A 21,687-nucleotide genomic window follows, 5' to 3' on the forward strand; every position below is an offset into this window, starting at 1 on the left:
TAATGAAAGTATTTGGTTTTGTTCAGATGAGATAAAAGTTGAATAAAGAAAATGCTAAAATGTAAAGTTTTTTTTTTCTCCAAATGATTACATTGTGGGTACAAAGAACCAGCTCAGCCTGAATGTCCAGCTGTTGATCCGATTGTATTTGTGTGTGAACCCAACCTGTTTTTGTATAGTCGTTGTTGCTATTATGTTTAGCATAATGTGTTTCTTAAAATCTTGCTCCGTTATCTATCTGTATGAATGTCTGCATTGTTTGGTGCACAACCTCCATGAAATTAGTATCTTAAACCCTAGTTGATTACAGTAACATAATCTGTAGTTAGATATTACTTAAGATGTATATGTATCCTAAGCACTGTGTATTTTGGGAGCCACGTGCGTCATGTTGGCCATGTCTATGTGGCTCCTGTCTCCTTAATGCCACACAACAGACAAGTTTGTAGGACTTATTGATGCACTCTTAGAACGCTCCAATAGAAGAGATCAATCGTAGATCACTTTGGTCCTATACTGATCTAATCAGTTAGCTGGTCACCGCTGTACTATAGTATACTAATGTGTACAGTAAGTACTCGGCTATTCCTAAACCCTCCTAGATGAATACTTGTTGTTGTACCAAACTTTTTATGAATTAATCAAAGAATGGATTTCTTAACATTGTAAAGACTTTGACGTTAGAAAAAAAATAAGATGTGTCTCAAGATTGCCTGAATAAACCAATTCAATAATGGGTGCTTCTTCTCGTTTCTCCGTTTGCCAGTAAGGACCACAAAATTCCATAGTAGTCTGAAGACTGATTGAACCCACCGTTTATTCAGGCATGAGCGATACAACTCATTTTCCCATAAAATGGTGATGCACTGTCATGTCCGCATGTCCTGTAGATGACTCTAACAGCCCAGCACATGACAGTACACCGTTTTATTGATAACTACATGTAAGATTCCTAATTTTATAGTGGAGATTAAAACAAATGAAAAACTCCAGCTAATGACATCCCTCATTTCTTAGAAACTAACTGCTTGAATTTAACTTTTTGCCGCACCAATATCCACCCCCATCAGGCATTGCCTCTTCATAAACTGTCCATTACTGAGAAGGTAGTGCAGGCAGTCCAGTCCATGTTACTCCCCCAGGAGGGATGCCTGTCTATTCACACCTCACTTCCTGCAACAGGAGATGCCTCAACTCCCGTTATGGCAGTGGTTCGGCTTCTTGCAGAGATCAGGACAAGGTAAGACTCTACGCTGCATTACTACGCACTCGTATAGTATATGTTCTACATACTACTTATTAGTTCTGTTCCCCTTAAATGTGATTTGTTTTGCTTTTCTATCTTGCAATATGTATTCTTCTTTCTCGTTCTGCAAATAATTGCACTATTAAAGGGGTCCTTTCATCTCTCTTGTTAGGGGTTTCAGTAAGTACTTGTATTCATGACGTCCTGCTGTGTGCAGTCCCTCCCTTAGGCCTCCTAGTATTGTATGAATATATTGACAACTGGGTGTTACTACACACTGACTGTGTCCAATCAGTTTCAGATTGTGTAGGGGAGTCGGTTTATCAATACATCTGTAGGAGGTATAATATAGGAATGGCACAACACAGGCCTCGAAGAAAAGATCCATCTTGTAGGGAATACAAGTATGTACTAAACCAAACATGTCAGGAGGGGTAATGGATTCTCTTTACTTCTAGTTTAATCTACTTTAAGACACTGAATTGCCTGCTATACATCTTCTACCGATATCTTGAGTCTTATGCTATTGTTTTTGTACTAGTGTTCTAGCTCTTATGCTATCATTGTGATTGTTTCTTGTTTTCCCTCTCTTAGAGCTTGTCTGGTCATGGCTCAGCTCTTAGAAGACAGTTCATTCTGTGAAGAGTTCATACAGCAGTGTCCTGCTGCTGTAGAAGTACTAAATTTAGTAGCCCAGGAATGTAGTCCCGGTAAGTCTGCAAAATTGAGAAGGGCTAAGATTCCCAAATCGGACCTTTTTTTCCCCACTGACTGCTTACTATGAAACTTGTTGTCCCATTTGGTTAGCCCTTTATTTTACTAAATACAAATACTGGGCAATCTGGTTCAGCAGTTGAAAACTGCTAAGAGAGAGAAGCTGCGGGTGGCTATACATTTACACTGCAGTGACCTCTTCCAGTGAATTGGCAACTATTTAATACATGCTCAGTTTTAAAGCATGTTATTATACAATCATTTTAACCCCCTAACATATTAAACTTGAAAAAAACCCATAATGCATTATTTTAAAAGATTGCACTTTTATGCACACAATGATACTAAATGTGTGAGCTTTTTTTTTCTTCTTCATTTTGTACCTCAAGAATGGGGAAAAGGGTTTTTTTTATAACTCTTTTTTAACATTTATTTTTTGCAGCACGTAAAAAGTCTTTTACTTATTTACACTTCTCGTTTTAGTCCCCATAGGGGACTTAAACTCGCACTCATTTGATTACTTATACAGTATGCTACAATACTTCAGTATTGCAGTGTATTGCACTTTTGCAGGCATTATATTAAGATATGCCATAGGGAAAAAGCCATGGCTGGCCTGGGGATCTTCATAAGGCATCAGGCTGCCATGGCAACTAAATAGCACCTCATGATGTCATCATGGGTAGCAATTAAGGAGACAGAGGTAGCTCCCTCCCTCTGTCAAGCCATTTAAATGTACTGATGGTGACATGCAAATGGTTGAAGCGTTGTGATCAGTGTTATTTCGATCACAGCCATTGCGGCCAGATGGAAGTTGTCAAAGATAGCCGACACCTGCTACGTGTGGAGCTGCCTCTGTTCCGTACAAAGCCGGTACACATCCAAGATACATATACATTGGATGTTGACAAAGGGTTAACTCAAAAGTGAACATAACTTTTGGATTTTTTTTTTTCAATTTCAGGTGAACGTTTATCTGTGGTGGAAGTACAATGCGAAAGATTGAGAATGTTGTATCGGGATTGTGCTCGGCCACCCCCACCACCTCTTCAGACTGAGCGTAGACTGGTAAGTTTTTGTAAAATTTTGTGTTTTTCATTGCTTATAGTAGTGCATATTGATAATCCAATCTGTTTTCTGGAACAGCCCAAAGAGATTACATGGTGCCCATCCCGTGTGTTCCCACCAGTGCGAGCCTGCATGTTTTCATCACATCTGACAGCTGTAACTTTCCTGGCTGACCCAAGTGCAGGAGGAGGTTTACCACGGGGCACCTTCATCTATGCAACCTCACCTGTACCAATACAAGTAAGGATTTTGTGAAACAGTTTTATGAGCAGCTTCATTTCATTTTTAAAGGTCTCTGAACTTTCAACAAACTTTGCATAAATCAATAGTACAGGCAAATATAATTAAAAATAACTGAATATAATTTAAAAATATTTTGATAAGATATATCACAGTTAAAGATTTTCAGTCCATTAGATGGTACCATTAAAAAATACAAACCCTCATGTGCCCATGTCGATGGAAAAGTAAAAAAAGTCATGGCTCTTGAAAGGCAAAGATGAAAATTGGCTGGTATTTAAGAGGTTAAACTGCCAATTATAATCAGTCTAAACTATTTACTGCTTTCTTCAAAACCATAGTAGTAATTGCATAATATAATTAATTATTCTTCATGGCCTTTCTGCATTTTGAAAGCTACGTAAGTAGTAATATGAAACAAAACAAATCATAGTACATATGTGTTCAGCATCGCCTTGACATGTGCTAGTTACATACGTTTCTTTTACCAGGCTCCATCTTTTTATTGGGAAATTGAAATAGTATCTTATGGAGACATAGACGATGACACTGGTCCAATTGTCTCCTTTGGATTTGCAACAGAGGCAGAAAAGCGGGATGGGGCATGGACTAACCCTGTGGGTACATGCCTATTTCACAAGTAAGTGTCACAGTCTTTGAAGACCAATCTGCCTGCCATTACATGTGTTCTACAAAGCTGTTACCTACAAGACAATGCAAAAAGACTTTATGGTACCCGATTTAACTCACTTTTGCAAGTTTGGTACTTTAAAGGGGGTTTCCCATTAATTAAAAATGCTTCACAACGACTCTGTCCTTCCTGGCTGCTGCTCACCAGGACTTGTGACTGCTGCAGCCAATCACTGGCTATGGAAGGTCACTGCTGGGGCCACTGATTGGCTGCAGCAGTCACGTGTCTTGGTCAGCAGCAACTAGGAAGGACAGAGTGGTTGTGAAGTAATTTTAAGTTGGGAGGAAAACCCCCTTAAGTGGTTACATTTATATGGTAACGGTAGGGCCAGGTAATTAAATTAATTTGATTAATCGCCATTTTGCCGATGAGAATCATGAAATCGAGATTAGCCCTTTTCCCTGTGCTGGGGCTAATATCAGGCTGGGCAAAAGTGGTGTGTACAGAACACTATGATGGAGGTTGTGATGGGGTGTGTGCATAGCACATGGGGGCTGTGATGACTCCAGGATATGGAACTCCATCTTCATGTTTATACCCCATTCTTTTACATAAGAAAATTGCATACACAGCAGACCTCCTACTCTGCAGATCTTCTGTCCTTTTTTTTTTATTCTAGTTTTATTATTTTTTATTTTTTCCTATCTAGCTGGAAATCAGGGATCAGCTAACTTCCCTAATTACCCCCAGGTGGGGAGGGCAAACAGTGCTGCATGAGACACACTATTACTCCCTCCTCCAAGGAGACAAAGTGGAACAGAGTGGCACTTAACTGCTCTCTATCCTTCCAGCCCTGGGGTCACCTGAGATTCCTGCCTACTCCCCCCTTCAATTCTAGCAATCTCTCACCACTAAGTGAAACTGGTTTAACCCTTTGCAATCCACTGTCTGATATCTGAAGAAATTCTGATTGAAGGCTGCACAGCTCCGATGTCGGAAGACGTCCAGCAGGGTATTCTTACTGTATATTACTGGCCGATTTGTTGTCGGGGGCCTCTTCAGCATGTCCCATACCGCAGTACTGGCTCTAGCCAGCAGATGGCCCCATTGTATAATGGCAGAAAGAGAAAGCCCACTAGGAAACTCTGAATCCAAAATTGGATTGCAAAGGGTTAAGGGGTGCCCCTGCTGGTACATCAGGGGAGCTGAAGCGAAGAGGATGACTAAGAGTTGAGTAAACTGGGTTCGGTAAGTATGGCACTACTGCCCTTCACCTCCCTAGCTCACCATCTCCCCCTCTTCCCCAAGCTCCAGTGGCACTTTTTTTTAAAGTGTCCCCTTGCATTGCTCCCAATCCAATTACTGCTTACTTTATCCTGCTTTCTGTCATAATCCTTGGTCCTTTGTCGACTTCAGGGGTCTATGGCTATCTGTGGGTCCATGTGCTGCACAGTCTCTGCTGCCCAGGTCTTGTGGCTCCCATCTCCCGATAGTTGGGCCCAACCTGGCAGTTGGGCAACCTGGCCTTTTTCCAGCACTTCCTGTCTCTGAAAGGCTCCTCGACACTGATTCACTGTCTTCTACTGGGCGTTGTACTTGAACACCCTTACCCTCCCCCCTTTCCTCCATACTCCAGTGCCACATCCAACACCCCTAGGTGGGGCACACTTCTACCTTAGCTCCCAGCTTCTTAGGCCTACACAGGTCTAGGTCGGCAGGCAGGACTTGTAGTTTGCATACTACAGCCCACAGCTTGCACTCCTTTTCTGACACCCATAAGCCAGGCACAGAAACTTCTTGTACGGCTGCTGTATGTAGGGTGGGGCATCCTGATGAGCACTCATCCTGCCCTCCCCCAGTGCACTTCTATTATCACTGGGGGGGTTACTATCAAGCGGAAAATTCTTGGACTTGAAGCCCCCTCCTTGCCTGCCTGTGTTGACCTCCCAGTGTAGCTCCCAGCAATTCTCCACAGTACCACAGTTCTATTACTTTCTATATAGTAGGATCTCGCAGTTTCGGGAGTATCAGATTGACATCATTATTTTCTCTTAAGGCGGCATCATCGTATAGTATGTTGCTACATTCCGACTCCCATTAGTTATGCTATTTTTGCTGAATAGCTGGAAGGATTATCGCATACAGTCAGTCCACATATAATATGGTTATAGCATGTTCACATATATCAGTCAGACGGTATCTTCACATCCACACTGCTATGACCGGTACCTGACAGCTCATTTCCTTCTTCCGCAGCGCAGGTTATCATATGCCTACTAGGCTCAGACAGCTTACTCTGTCACATTCGCCATACAGCCTCGTTAAAGCCTCCCATGAGGAAGTATTTACATTGCGGCTAATTGATACCAGCAGCTCTTCTAATATCTACCTTCTCACTCTTAGGGAAGCAGTTTTGGATGGCAGGCTGTCTTCTCTCTTCAGGCTGTGTTTCTTAGGTTGATGTTGCTCAGCTAGGATGTTGCACATAAATCTTTTATTCTCTCCCCCACCCTTCCCCATACACTGCATATCACTCAACGCCAGGTTCCAAAAAGTCTTGGTAGCACAGTAGCTGGGCGGATACAGTGTGATGGGACGTCCTGATTTCCACTCCAACCCCTCGCAATTACTGGCAATTTTTTGACTTCTAAAAGGACATATCTGTTTTCAGCAGTCTACCTGTTAAAGTACAGACATAACTCCCCAATTGGTAGTTTGGTAGTCTGCATGCCCTCACCACCATCACTAGCACTAGCCAAACATTTATTAAGTAGCTGCACAACTATGATTAGGGGATAATAGATAGTTGCTATTAAGGCTGCCTGTCCACGGGCATTATTAAATTGCGTTCCCCGCGGCAATAATTCGGCCACGGGGAACGCAATGCACGCTTTCCATAGCAATGCTATGGAAAGCGCAGCCCCCCTGTCCACGAGCAGAGAATCATAGCGATTTTCCGCTCGTAGGCGGCAAATCGTAGCATGCTGCAAATTGCCGCGATTCTCCGCGGTCAGCCTATCTGTCAGATAGGCTGACAGCGGAGATCCGTCTGCCGGCTCCTGATACCGCAACCCCCGTGGACAGGCACCCATACTCTTACTTTGCAGAAGCACTTTATTCCTTCCTTTCAACAACTGCTGCCACGTAGTTAACTTTGCACCAAAGTTTTTTGGGTTACAACTCCTTCATGGTTCTCACACCTGGAATTTGCATTCAGGAACTGTCAGAGCTTCCACATTGCAGCCTCCATAAAAGTAGAGTATTTCCCCACATCATTCTTTCCACCTTCCCTACCTGTCTGTTGTAGTTGACTACAATCTGTTAAAATGATTTTCCATGAATACATACCTAAGAAACACCCTGCCTTGTCTATTTGCTTTCTTTCAGCAATGGGCGTGCTGTGCATTACAACGGCTCCAGTCTTTTGCAGTGGAAGAGCGTGCGGTTAGATGTAGCTCTGTCACCCGGTATGAACTTTGTGATTGACAACCCAGTTGTATTAATGTATGCATGTTCTCTCCTAAGTTCCTTGTTAAGTACGGTCTAAAATCAATCAAAAGGTTAGGTTATGATTATTTCAGGTGGTTAATGTCCACTTTTATTTACTGGAGAGTTGGCACCATGATGATAAGATAAATGTAAATGTGCTTAGATTTTTGTATAAAGGTGTATTTGTATATCTTTTAGGGGATGTTGCTGGTATTGGTTGGGAGAGAACAGAAGGCACGCCACCACCCCCAGGCCAGCCTGCAAAGGGCAGGGTTTACTTCACCTATTGTGGCCAAAGACTCATACCCTACTTAGAAGATGTTTCTGGAGGAATGTGGCCTGTTGTGCATATTCAGAAAAAGGTAGATAGTTCCATCTTAAACTGCAATAGGAGAACTAGACCATTAACCCTTTCCAATCCAATTTGTATCCTGGTTTTCCTAGGGGGCTTACTTTTTTTCTGCCGTTATACAATGGCGCTATATGCTGGCTAAAGCCAGTACTGCATGAGGTGACACATTGGATAGGCTCCGACAGCAGAGAGGCTGACAATATACAGTAAGAGAACCCCGACGGACGTCTACCAACATCAGAGCTGTCCAGCCTTAAATCATAATGTCTTCAGACGTCAGACAGTGGATTGGAAAGGGTTAAAGGGGTATTCTGGAGACTAGGCAACATTTTAGAAATTTCTCTAATGTTTCCACTTATTGCCATTATTCCAAACACCCATCTAAATTGTCAACTCCAGTACCTTTTTTTATTGACCTGCGCCACTACTGCTTTCCATCAATGTTACATGTTATCACCTTATGAAGCATAGAACTTTCACTTTGAATAACTATCTTCTGTGGGTTCGTAAACAGAAAAGCGAATTCCTAAAAGGGGTTTTCATGGGAGCACTCATTGCTGGTCTATGCTTAGGATAGTCTCAAGTTGGACATTTAACCAACTAGCAGAACACAGAAGCCCTGGCACTTGATAAAGTGCTGCTGTGTTTTCACTGTTTGCCCAGGCACAGAGTTGCATCTACACAGGTACCTGTACTCCCCCAAACACACAGTGATTGCACAGTGATGGAACGAGGCATCCAATATGTATTCCCTTTAAAACAAAGTAAGTGATTGTAGGAAGTCATGTGGAAGCCATCATTTATAACTTTTTTTTTTTTTTTTTACAGAATACAAAGATCCGGGCAAATTTTGGATCGCGCCTGTTTGCATTTGCTGAAGGTCAGGCTCATCGCAATGCTGCAGATTTATGCATTGACCTGGCTGAAGAAATCAGTGCAAATTTTGAAGCATTACCATTTGCTATGGCATCTGACAGTGACAATGATGCTGGAACAAGCATCGCATCTGACCCAGGAACTCATGGCCCGCCATGCCGCATTGCTGCTGTGGCCACTGTTTCACAACGTAAGCACTATATCTGTTTAGGAATTGCTCAGTATTAGACCTATTGCTCTTCACTGGTATGCATTATATTGTTTCTGTCTTATTTCAGAGTATGACAGTGATGCCTCCTGCAGATATAAGGTGGAATTGAGCTACGAGAATTTTATTACATCTGGTCCTGATCCACATCCACCTCCTATTGCAGATGATGAAACTGATGATGATGATGACGATGATATGCCAAGGGTCAGATATTTTAAAAACAAACAATTGCAGTTGTAATGGCAGGAACCTACTTGTCTGAGGGCTTACAACCTTTACATGTTGGGGTTTTATATGCATATTTACTGGTTTACTGCCATTCTGAACTTTGGTTTCATATCTTTCCTGCCACTCGAAAAAGATAAGTGGGGAGATGATAATGTAGTAATTATTGCACTGTTAGCCAATTTTGTATCCATGGTGGCATTTCAGTACTGGTTGCCAACTGGCTCCTGCAGTTTGACATGTTATCACCTAGGATTACAAGTCATCGCATAGCTTTGTCAACAAAGACTGTACTTAGCTTTTCAGGTGACTTTTCAGAATAAGCTGCCGTGTGTGTGCATGAGTAAAATAACACTATTCGTGGCCGTTATGACATATCTTGTATTTTTCCCCATTTGCACCTCTGCAGAGAGTAAATCTGATTCTCAGTCCTCTTAGAACTTTTGGGAGGAGCCTGGCTTCTGTACTGTGTTCTATAGACTGTACACAGAGAACTGCAGAGCCTGCTTTCTAAATCTTTGTAACACACAGACATAAAATCATATGTTAGTACAGCGTATAGCAAGAGTGAGTAGTGGAGATGTGGTTTCTGTAACTAAATAACAGTATAAAGAGACTTACTATTACTTTGCAGGCATATTTTGTGTGAGTCTCTCCTCCCACTCCCCTTTGCTCTGTATGCATTTCAGTGAGCAGGATGGGTTATCCTAGTTCCCCCCACCCCTGTTCTAACGTCTCCTCTCAATCATTTGAGAGCAGGCAGTGGACAGCAAGGTCGGAGGACTGCAAACAGCACTTTAGAGTAATTTTTCAACACAAAAACGTCATTTTAGGTAAAGTAAATAGTTTTGCCAGTTATGACAGTGACGGTACTGGTGTATCTTGTCTCTACTGGATCTATGGGTGGAGACATGGGTTGGCCGCTGTCAGTGACAGGGAACACGCATGGCAAGTGGGTTGGTCAGATTTACACTGGCAGGGAATGGCCCACAGAGCTCCCGCATCCCCTGTTACATTCGTGGGTCTGCTCGCTGGCACATGTGCCCTGAGTGCCATATGAACTTTAGTTCCCCCCTGGCAGCGTGCCTACTTCTGTCCTTCGCTCCCGTTTCCGCTGCAGCCACTGCTGAAGTCAGCACTGCAGTCACTTTCCCCGTTCACCCTGCGCCCACTGCTGTTGCCACCGCTGTCACTCTCCCCGTTCCCACTGCCACCAGGGCCGCTGTCAATCTCGTCCCCATTAAGCGAGTCGCTTGTCCCCGGCAGCCGCTGCTGCCAGGCTCACTGTCAGATGACACTTTCAGCGTTCCTCCGTGCGGCCGCTGCAGCAGGCCCCGCTGTGGCCTCCGCTACGATTCCCTTTGCGGCCACTGCAAGGGGGACTGCTGTCACTTCACCCTCGCTCGCACAGCTGGCAGACCAGCAGCAGTAGCAGCCTCAGCTCCAGGGCTGGCCCCACTCACATTGGCGGGGTCGGCCCGGGAAGCGAGACACTCACAGCAACAGGATCTTAGCGAATGGAGATCGCGGACCTTGGCGCCCCGCTGAAGTTGCGGCCGCAGCTTTAGTGCCGGGAGTATGAGGCAGCAGCCAGAGCTCAGGAGAGCACGTCTGCGGCAGCCAATCAGCCACTAGGGGCATTCCAGAGCTCAGGAGGGCACGTCTGCGGCAGCTAATCAACTGCTGGGGGCATTGGCTTCAACTGAGGACTGCCAAAGCCTGACATCCGGTGTCAACAAGATACACCAGTACCCACAGTGACTATCCTTTAAGCGCAAGTTCTTCAAAAAGTTAGGGCTCATTCATAGTAACATATTTATATAGCGTATTCCGTGCGTATTTCTGCCTATCGGCTTTTATTTATGCGCCTAAACAAAACACAGGAAATCGCATTGATTTCTTGCTGAAATATGTAGCGAATCCACAGGTTTCCAGCATATTTACGCATGCCCATTTACTTCTATGGACTATTCACTATATGCACTAGGATAGAACATGCTGTGTTTGTTTGTTTTTTCACACAACCAAAGTATGTGTGAAAAATATGGACCGTGAATGAACCCATTGAAATCCATGGGTTCTATTCACTGCCTAGTAGGCCCGTAAAAAATATGTTCATAATATGGTGCGTAAATACGTTCTTGTGAAGTAACACTTTGTGTCTATTTAAACACTTGTGGCATGTCCATAGGTGGAGGTTCCCCCACCTCCGCCTTTCCCTGTTCACCGATTCATAACAGTTGTTATCCCTTTAGAATTCAATGGAGAGGTAGTCTGCTTGCTTAGCTCTTTCTGTAACTACCATAGACTTCAACAGAAAGGACCTTGTAGCGTGCTCTAAAAAAGAGGATGGCACGAAGTCCAAAAATACTGAATTGTCTGTTTTTTTTTTTACTCATTGTGATAAACTTCCCTGTGTCTTAAAGGAGGATCACTATGCCTTACTGGTGAAAGCTTGGGAAACCAAGGTATTTCCAACGATTCGGAGACGTTTTCGTAATGAGGCTGAGAGAAAATCAGGCTTGGACCAGATAAAGGGAGCTCTGCAGCTTGGTATGAAACTTGTGCCAGATATCTAGAATTCCGATATTTGATGATATATATGTGCATTGTAATTGTTTTGTGACATTTATGAATGCAACAAGGTTTTTCCCTGTTTTTATTCATTGCCTATATTATTAATGTAAAGCAAAATGTAAATGTTACATATGACTGTAAGTGACCGTACTTACTGATACATTATGAGAAAGATCACATAGGTGTAAAATACTGAACATATCCAGTGAAAAGCCCATCATCCAAGAGGGGTGGCTGCTGACTATAATAATAGCACACAGATAAGGCCATTGACTGGAATGGCTGATAACGTCACTCATGAGTGGAGCCACTGGTCCTGCTTAATTTATTGATCTTTTTATGGTTCCAGCTCCCAAACTCCCCAACAGCACTACCAATTGTGTTAGGTTATGTTCACAGCTGCGTTCAGCTATTCTGTTTTCCTGCTTCGTTATGGGAGCAGGAAAGGGGAATCCTCTGGCCGAACAGATTGAGTCTTATGACGGAACTGAATGGCGCCAAACTGACCCCATTAACCCTTTCCAATCCACTGTCTGACATCTTCCTACATTCTGATTGAAGCTCGTAGAGCTCCAATGTCAGATCGTCCAACAGGGTATTATTACCGTCTATTGCTGGTCACTCCGCTGTCGGAGCCTTTCTGGCGCACACACACTGGCTTTAGCCAGCAGATGGCACTGTTGTATAACAGCAGAAAGAGAAGGCCTTTTAGGAAACGCTAAATCCAAAATTGGATTGGAAAGGGTTAACTATAATGGTGTCTGTTTTGTCTCTGTTCAGCTGTCCGGCTTTTTGCCGAACAAAAAAGTCCTTCATGGAGGAATTTTTCTTCTAGCATTTTGTGACAGATCTGCGACAGAACCTCTGAACGGAGGCTACTAATGCAGATGTGAACATGGCCTTACATGTGTCTTACATTTTACTGACATTTGATAGCGCTTCATCATTACACTTGTCTTTTTATAAGCGTCATGTTATTTTGTATTACAGGAATGGTGGATATAGCAAGGCAGACGGTTGAGTTTTTGTATGAGGAGAATGGTGGAATCCCTAGAGATCTATATCTCCCAACCATAGAGGACATCAAGGACGAGGCAAATAAATTCACTATTGACAAAGTTCGCAAAGGTATAAATCAACCCCTTAATGACCAGAATGTTTCGGTCCTATATGACCAGATACATCTTAGTGCTCTTATGCATATGGTGGTTTGATAGCCCTATTGTTTTAGGGGAAAGGAATCAAGCTTCCATAGGAAATGCAGTTACAAGGGAAATTGCCCCCCTAAAAAACAACAGTCACTGGCAGAGCTGAGCTGGTTCTTTTAAGACCCAGCAGCTCTGCCATGTCCGAGGTCTCCAGCAATCACTTGATTTATGGGCCCGATAGAGGAACCAGCACTGCCACTATATAGCACTCATTGAGCAGTATGTATGTTGCAATACCATAAGACAAGCAGATCTACACCACATCTGTCTTCTTGATGGGGTCTCCAGGTGATTCTGACAACCAAGCACAAACCCGCTCCTGCAGGAGCTTTAAACCCACACTGTATATTTACAATGCCACAGGTTTAAAGTCCAGGACCATGCATTATCAGAACCATGTTAAAGAAAAAAGGGGGAGGCTTAATTGTAATTATAATACTAGAAAATATGCCACATACACCATTATTGCAATACATTGTGCAATTACCTTCATGATCCTTCCTCCACCCATGTACACTTGGAAGCAGCATGTAGCTGGGAAGTTGAGACATGGCTGTTCTTCAAGAATTTGGAAACGCCCCTAATTAGAAATGATAAAAAATGTTTTACTTCGTGGTACTGTTTTTTTGGTACTAAATTGAAGTAGTTTAGATAGCTGTTGTTTGTAGTTTTACCTGATCATTGCGGAATACATTGTGTATAATATCCCGTACTTCAATACAGTAATCATCAATATATATGGGAGGATCACACTGAACTTATAAACTTATTCATCTCAAGTATACTTTATTTCTGTCAATTTCATCATAACTGAATTGTCATTGTGTTTTTAGGGCTCACTGTGGTCATTAGATCACCTGACAGCAACAATGTTGCCAGCACTGCCGTGGGAACTGCTCTACCAAAATTTGCCATCAGGGGTATGCTCAAGACCTTCTCTCTGCATGGAGTGGTCCTGGATGTGGATTCGGTGAGGGAATGTGGTATTTTATTGTTGTATTAATATGTTTGTGCTTAATGGGAACCTGTCAAGTCTCCACAACATCATAAACTTAACCCTTTCCAATCCACTGTCTGACGTCTGAAGATATTCTGATTTGAAGGCTGTACAGCTCCGATGTCGGAGGACATCCGGCAGGGTATTCTTACTGTATATTACTGGCCGCTCTGTTGTCAGGGGCCTCTACAGCATGTCCCATACTGCAGTACTGGCTCTAGCCAGCAGACGGCGCCATTGTATAATGGCAGAAAGAGAAAGCCCCCTAGGAAACCCTGAATCCAAAATTGGATTGCAAAGGGTTAATGATAGTTCTGTTAGGGGGCGTGAGAGGGAGTCGGGTGATGTATTTTCTATACTGTACTGCTCCCACGGTCCAGTGGTGTCGCCCTCTGAAATCGTCACGCAGCATGAAAATCTGACTCTTCAGAGTCCCGTGCATGCGTTCTCTCATTGACGTCTATGGGAGAGCACACGCACAGGACTCTGAAAAGAGTCAGCTTTTCATGCCATGCGCCCACTTTAAAGGAGAAAGCAGCTGAATTGAGGGAGCTGGTGAGTATAAAAAAATCACACGGCTCCCTTTCATGTTCTTTAACCGCACCATAACTTTGTTTAAGGTGCTGTGGGGTTTTGACAAGTTCCCTTTTAAAATGGGACGCTTTATGTTTTAATATATTTAAAAATATATATATTTTTTTGTATTTATACTAGTGGCATGCTACAATGATTTTCGCTAATGTCCTATTCTCAGGGGCTGTAAAATATCTCATCAGTTACACCTTCTGACATTCATTGAAGGGAGGGCTAACATTCAGTTGTCTCTGGATTTTGGTATTTTAACTGAGAAAAACAAACCAGCATTTTTCCGGCCAACTACCGTATTTTTCGCTCTATAAGACGCACTTTTTCCCCCTTCAAAGCGGGCGGAAAAAGTTGCTGCGTCTTATAGAGCGAATGTGCCAAAAATTTGTTCCGATCGCCATTTTTAGCGATCGCGAATTTAACACACAAACGCGGTTTAGTTAGTGCAATTGTGCGTTAAACTCGTGATCGCAAGAACAAATGTGTGATCAGTCCGAAGTTTTCTCTCCTCCCCACTGCTGCGCATACTTACCGCTGATTGGTGGGGCGCGTCGGCGGGTACTACTGCTGCTCCCCGCCCCCACCAAACGGCTTCTTACCTTCCTCCTGCCGCACAGAAGCGCCGCTGTGACATGGAGAGCCGTTTTTTCAGAACCCTGCTGCTGCTTCTCCGTCCCTGAGTGAGTTAAAAAAAATTTCCCCTATTTTTCCGCTCTAAAACGGGGGTGCGTCCTATAGAACGAAAAATACGGTAATATTTAAACTCTTTAGTCATCATAACCGAATATGTAGATTTTAGATGTAAAAACATCAAATGTTTCCTAAACCCTCACACACTCTTCCCTATTGTATGGCTATGTCTATGTATTCGGTTACTCCTAGTCGTAGTGATTCTACTTTGTGTTCTAGCAGGATGTGTTTGTATGTCTTTAGGTAAATGAATTGGTGCAAGTAGAGACATATCTCCGGAGTGAAGGTGTCTTAGTCAGATACTGGTATCCTATAGACATGCTGGAGCGTCCACCAGTGGGATACAGAAGAATGGCCACCAATGGTTTAGTGACTTTAGATAGCACAAACATCCAAATTCACAGGTAAGTGGGCAGCTTATAGCAAGAATGAAAACTTGTGAGGTATCAATGCCATGTAGGATCAACTAATCTGTGGATTACTTTTCTCTTATTTCTCATATTATGATATGATATTAAATCTTACAATGGATTAGATGCTTCTGGGTTACCTACCTGACTGATGGAGCAGATGATTGCTTTAGAAAAAGGAATTGATATTGATTAACACACACAAGTATTAGTAATTCGCTAAGGTCGGATACACTTGCATATTTTCCAAAAACAACTCGCGTAGCTCAATAAAATAAACCTTTTTTTTCTTGAATTTAGGGAGCTATTAAGATGTGAATCTGCACTTGCCAGGCTTTACTGCCGTGTTGCATTACTCAATATCTTTGCACCAAAGTCTCCACACACATTTACTCGATTGTTCCATATTCCTGCTATCCGGGACATCACACTGGAGCATCTGCAGCTACTATCAAATCAACTTCTCACTCCTCCCCTTCCTGGTAAATATATACTTTGTCTCTATAGAAAATTTTACCTAAACATGTGATAATTTGATATTGATTCTGCTGCCTCCATTTGTTGAATTAATTAGGGTTGACGGTCTATCTAGTCATGCAAGAATTACACTTGATTTTCTCAGCTGTGCCATTGGGAGACACAGTGAAGACCTTGGGTATAGTTCCTGCCACCAGGAGACTGACACTAAGAAAATGAAGAGTTGACCAGCTGTACTGCTTCTTTAGCCACTCAGCTAAATCAGTTTTAGCCTAGTGTCCATAGTAAATCAGTTTTAGCCTAGTGTCCATAGTAAGCAGGTCATCAGGTCCTAGAGTTCTTGGACATTTTTGGTTCACAAGGTGACAGAATCCCTTTACTGATGAGGGACACCAGAGTTTCTACTAACTTCCCTGCTGCTTCCCTACCTCCCAAAGGCAAGGTGGCACAGAGAAGCTCTAACTTTTCTCTGATCCGCCAGTGAAGATTTTCTTGCTTAGACCCCTAGGCCCCCCTCCCCAAGTGCAACATCCCACTCAGCAATCCCCTCTAGGGACAGCTCCCGCTCCGAGGGCGAAATATTGGATTTTGACTCTTCCTGGCAGCCATCAATTCCATTTGTGCGTCTCTGAGCTTGCTGCGTTATAGTGCAGATCTCCCTTCCTGTTATTTCATCAGGACAAGGCAGTCCTCTGCCCTGTTCCATCCTTCCTTCCCAAGGTGATCTCGTCCTTCCACTTCAGCAAAGACAATGTGCTGCTCTCCTTTTGTTCAGAGCCTTCACACCCTACGGACCTTCATCTGCACAAGCTTGACGTTGTCCGCATCCTGCGGATCTATCTTTCCCATACTGAATCCTTCCACCACTCGGATTCTTTGTTCCTCATCCCTGATGGCTCTCATCGAGGTCTGGCAACCTCCAAGTCCACCAACGTGCCCGCTGGATTAGGTTGGCGATTGCGGAGGCCTATCGTGCCAAAGGCAGGACTCCACTCCTTCAGGTGACTGCTCACTCCAGACACGCGGTGGTTGCATCCTTGGTGGTGTCCCATAACACTCCATATTTACAAGGCTCTAACCTGGTCTTCGCTTCATATGTTCACAAAGTTTTACAGGATACATACTATTGCATCTTCTGATGCTGCTCTTGGTCGCAGGATTCTGTAGATGGCAGTACCCTGATCTCATCATAAGCTTATTTAGCCCACTCCTGGGACTGCTTTGGAACATCCCAATGTCCTTGTTGTGTCCTCCAATGACACAGCTGAGAAAACAGAATTTTTTGTTACCCACCCATTGTCTTGGGAAATCGTCTGTTTCTCTGTTTGGAGATTCTACCTTCACGTCTTCGTTTAGTTGTTTTTCTGTTACATATTCTGTTAGTCTTTTGGCTCTTTCCTCTCCTCCTGCTTGTTTACAAACTGATTTACCTTAGCGGCTACAGGAGGGGTATGGCTGGTAGGAGGAGTCAACTCTTCCTTTGCTTAGTGTCCGCCTCCTAGTGGCAGGAGCTATACCCCAGGTCTTCACTGCGTCCCTAAATAAAAATTCGAGAAACAGATTTCACGGTGAGTAACAAAAAAAATTCCTCTTTTTTTATGATTTTAAAATATGCTGTTTACTTCACAGATGGCACCATTACCTCCTCCTCTATCCTTATAACACAGTCCTTGCAACATTGCATCCATTCTCAGAACTGTTCAACCACTGACCTCTTCTACCAGGGCAATGCTCAAGCAATTAGAGAATGGCTTGGGGTGGCCATCACTAGAGCCTTACATCAAGGAGAAGACAGTCTTCTGGACCTTACCAAACAGATCTGTTCATTCCTGCAGGTCGGTGCGCTAATCATCCTAGTCCACTTATAAAGTTCTTACCTCGTACAATGCTTCTCATATAACATAAGACTGTTTTGTTTAATTAACAAATGTGTTTCTAATTTCATATAATGTCCTGCTTACCATGGTGAACTTTGGTATTGCTGCACTTAAGAAAAATGTATAGTCTTTGTGTTCTAACTTTTTAAATTGTTTTTTTTCCCAGAATGCTCCAGAGCAGTTTCCATCAGAAGAATTCCCAGTCACTGAATCCAAAGTCAGCATGGACATTAATTTTCCTGGAGCAGCATTTGTCGTGGTGTCTTGTCATGAAAGTCAGTCTGGTTTCCGCAAAGAGTGAGTGACCCAAACTGCCGCATTGTCCCCTTTAAAGGCGTATTCCAGTTATTTACAATTGATTGCTTCTCCTTCGGCTAGGCCTTCAATAACAGATCCACATTAGCATTCTGTTCACAAGCCCCACTAATAACATAAGTTGATTTACTTGGGCTGATTTGACTGTAATGAGTATTATTGCCAACATCTAGCATTTCTTTTTGTTCTAGCTCTTCTTTATATAAAGCCCCCTGGGCTCGAGTTCTACTATACGGCCTTGGTCATAAAGTGAAGAGAAATGGACAGCTGAATTTAATTGAATCCGTGTGCTACCCACGAGATGCCTCCCCCAGCAATACAGGCCTCACACCACCGCCAACCACCAACCAATACCCACCTGCAATCATTCCTACCGACAAGATCCACGTCAAATTAGGTATATAGCACCTCTAAAATATCCTTCATGCAGACATCAATTTATTTTTGTTCCTCAAATAGTGTTATTCAAGCCGAATTTTCCGTGTGTACCAACATTATCTTACCAGAGTGTTTCATCAGAGCAAATCAGCTGAGAGGTATTCTCTTCTTGGTAGATGATGGTATTTCCCTAGGATATGCCATCCCTTTATAACTGGCAGAGGTCCAACTTCTGGAACCCCTACCCATCCGGAAAATGAAGGGGCCACATCCCCAATTTAGGCCCAACGTCCACAGGCAAATTTGAATTGCAGAAGCCATGTTCATAGTCTGCAATTCAAGCTGCCCATAGGTAGACATGGGCGTCCGCAGTTTAATTAAAGCATGCAGATTTGTTTTGCAGAACTTTTAGTCCGGAAAACAAATAGCAGCATGTTTTGTTTTTCTGCGGTTCCCGCACAGACAGCTTTCATTGAAGTCAATGGAAGCCGTCCAATTCACAGCCCGTCCGCAATTGAATTGCGGACAGGCCACGGATTCCGCGGGAAAACCGAAGATTTTTTTTTAAAAATTCTACCGCGCATGTGTGGCGGCGCGCTGGCCGGCGCTTCCACACACATCCGCAGTAAAGACCCGCACAGGTAAGCACTGTCCTCTGCTACGGGCAGGGTCAGATACCGCTGAGGGCTCCCGCATGCGGAATCTGACCCGCCCGTGGACATGAGGCCTTCGGAAATTTAAGGAATGGGCCAGCTGTAGTTCTCTGCACAGTCTTGTGGCCAGAATTTCAGGAGGTGGGAAAACTTAAAAGGATAGGAAGCCCCTTCATTCTCTGGGTTGGTGGTACCCTAGAAGTCTACCCTGCCTGATCATAAAGGGATGGAAGATCCTAACTATATGTCACCCCTTTATAAGATGGGGATAGCCCTTTAAGGTTTATATGTACCAAAATGCTTTGTTTGCTGCAGAATATATTAGTGTACGCTATATAATATATCAATTGTAATATATAATTGAAATTCATTTTATAGGTGTGTCTCCAGCTCCGGGAGCTGTGCTGATAATTCATTCCCTTCCGCTGGAATTTCCACTTGCCATGGCTTTTACAGAGCAGCTCCTAACATGGAAGCTTGAAGACTTAGATGAGAAGTCAGAAGATGAACTCGATACCGTTCCCCCATCTGTCCTCCTGCAAGTGGTAGAATTCTTGAGTAAGAAAATAATATATAACATTTTTTTCTATCAGAATGATGGTTCTTTAACATTTATCAATTAATGGAGGTCTCAGCATCCGGATCATCCACTGATCAGTATGACATGTCAGAAGTATGAAAAAAGTTAAGTTACACTTTAAGAAATTGTTATACACATGGCCATTATGTGCCACTAACTCATATCCTCCCTCCAGTAAAACATTCCATGGGATTTTCTCAATTGTGTCATTGTAACTTCATAAAGCTTCGTGAGCATAGGGTATTCCAACATATAAAGTGATGGCATGTCACTTTTGGTTGGGGTCAGACTTCTGGGACCCTATCAATCCTCAGAATGAAGGGGCTACAGCACTGGTTTAGTTCTGTATCCCTTCCCTATACAACGGCACTGCGCTGTCCAGGTAAAAAAAACAGTAAAGAGGACGCGCAGTTCAGCGGAATATGTGTTTATAAGAGGGAGATCTGTAAAACCTGTTTGATAATGAAGTATGTTAACCTTACTGTAATGAACATTTAGGTATACATATTCCATGTGGAAACACTAAAAATTAATTTGTGAATTTCATTTAGGTAATTTACTGTGGGCAACCGACTTGGCTGCGGTTGTAAAGGAGTTATTGTTCCACTTGCTAGCTGAACTGCTTCGAAAGGTTCACCACCTAGAGCAAAAAAAGAACCCTGCCGGCTTGTCCTCCTCCATAGCTCTTCAGCTAAATCCGTGCCTAGCGATGCTTATGGCTCTACAAACAGAGTTACGTAAATTGTACGATGAGGAGACCCAAAATTGGGCTTCTGGAAATGCCTGCGGAGGCTCTGTGTCCGGAGTTACTGAGCATGGACGGTTTTCTACCTATTTTCATGCATTAATGGAGGTTTGCCTGTCTGTGGCTGAAGTTACTCTTCCCATTAATATGAGTTCTGCAGTCATTGTAATGGCCTCAACACCTGCAACAAATCTCAGTGACTCGTCTTCATCATCGTCTTCTTCTCCTGGGCAAACTCCACAAAGTCCAAGCCTGCTTTCAAAGAGGAAGAAAGTTAAGATCAAACGTGAAAAAACGACATCTGCAAAGCGCACATCTGCCCGAGGTGCTGAGAATGACCCTGCCTTGCTTAGTATGGGTGGCAGTAAGCCTGAAGATATGCTGTGGTTCCACAGGGCCCTAACTCTGCTCATGATCCTCAGACATCTAATTAATAAAGATCCACAAGGTCTGGGGGTTACAAATGATGCCATAGCAGATGCCAGCCAGGCACTTGTTGGACCCACGGCACATAGCCGCTTACTGGTTATTTCTGGTATTCCAACTCACCTAGAAGAGTCTGTTGTCAGAGGTGCCATTCGGAAAGCATGCAATGCCCATGGGGGTGTTTTTAAGGATGAGATCTACATCCCCCTTCAAGATGCAGAAGCAATAAAAGCCAAAGAGGGAACTGAAGGAGCTGAATGCAAAACCGGAGCGGAAAAGACTCCTGGAGTCCAAGTAACTGATAACATGGATATTAGTAGTTCCAGCAGTGTGACACCCGCCGTTAGTGTCAGCGCTTCTGCCTCCACAAGTCAGGCTTCCTTGTGTAGTTCTCAGGGAGTTTCACAAGCTACCAGTGAAGCATCCATGGAGCAGTTTGTGCCGGAGCTTGCTGTACCGCCAGGTCTTCTGGAACCCAATGCGGTGTCCAGCCAGGAGAGCCTGGACCTGTCCATCTGCAGCACAGGAAGTATGGGCAGCTTAGGAAGTCTGGTAGAACAACTTGATAATGTCGAAACCACCTCTTTACCAGACGTTGCAGGTTTACTGGACAACCAGCCTTCAATGTCCAGGCCCATCAAAGGATTTGCAGTTGTGGAGGTAATTATCTGTCCATGTGGCAAATTCATTTTATCCGGTAGTTCCATAGAGGATAAC

At 43.5% G+C, this 21,687-nt stretch overlaps 1 protein-coding gene across 2 annotated transcripts in view; it reads left to right on the forward strand.

Annotated features, from left to right (window-relative positions):
- Positions 1–21,687, forward strand: part of HECTD4 (HECT domain E3 ubiquitin protein ligase 4) — a 144,232-nt gene that overhangs the window by 100,595 nt on the left and 21,950 nt on the right. For both annotated transcript variants that reach the window (XM_066603229.1, XM_066603230.1), the window contains exons 43-61: positions 1,071–1,240; positions 1,841–1,956; positions 2,925–3,028; positions 3,107–3,268; positions 3,760–3,908; positions 7,287–7,366; positions 7,587–7,750; positions 8,569–8,806; positions 8,895–9,031; positions 11,479–11,605; positions 12,620–12,757; positions 13,671–13,807; positions 15,353–15,513; positions 15,820–16,001; positions 17,626–17,831; positions 18,040–18,170; positions 18,380–18,585; positions 19,598–19,777; positions 20,351–21,630. In XM_066603229.1, the coding sequence (XP_066459326.1) occupies positions 1,071–1,240; positions 1,841–1,956; positions 2,925–3,028; positions 3,107–3,268; positions 3,760–3,908; positions 7,287–7,366; positions 7,587–7,750; positions 8,569–8,806; positions 8,895–9,031; positions 11,479–11,605; positions 12,620–12,757; positions 13,671–13,807; positions 15,353–15,513; positions 15,820–16,001; positions 17,626–17,831; positions 18,040–18,170; positions 18,380–18,585; positions 19,598–19,777; positions 20,351–21,630 (4,068 nt within the window). The remainder of the gene's footprint in view (positions 1–1,070; positions 1,241–1,840; positions 1,957–2,924; positions 3,029–3,106; positions 3,269–3,759; positions 3,909–7,286; positions 7,367–7,586; positions 7,751–8,568; positions 8,807–8,894; positions 9,032–11,478; positions 11,606–12,619; positions 12,758–13,670; positions 13,808–15,352; positions 15,514–15,819; positions 16,002–17,625; positions 17,832–18,039; positions 18,171–18,379; positions 18,586–19,597; positions 19,778–20,350; positions 21,631–21,687) is intronic.

The sequence above is a fragment of the Eleutherodactylus coqui genome, chromosome 5 (assembly GCF_035609145.1).
Source record: "Eleutherodactylus coqui strain aEleCoq1 chromosome 5, aEleCoq1.hap1, whole genome shotgun sequence".
Classification (NCBI taxonomy): domain Eukaryota; kingdom Metazoa; phylum Chordata; class Amphibia; order Anura; family Eleutherodactylidae; genus Eleutherodactylus; species Eleutherodactylus coqui.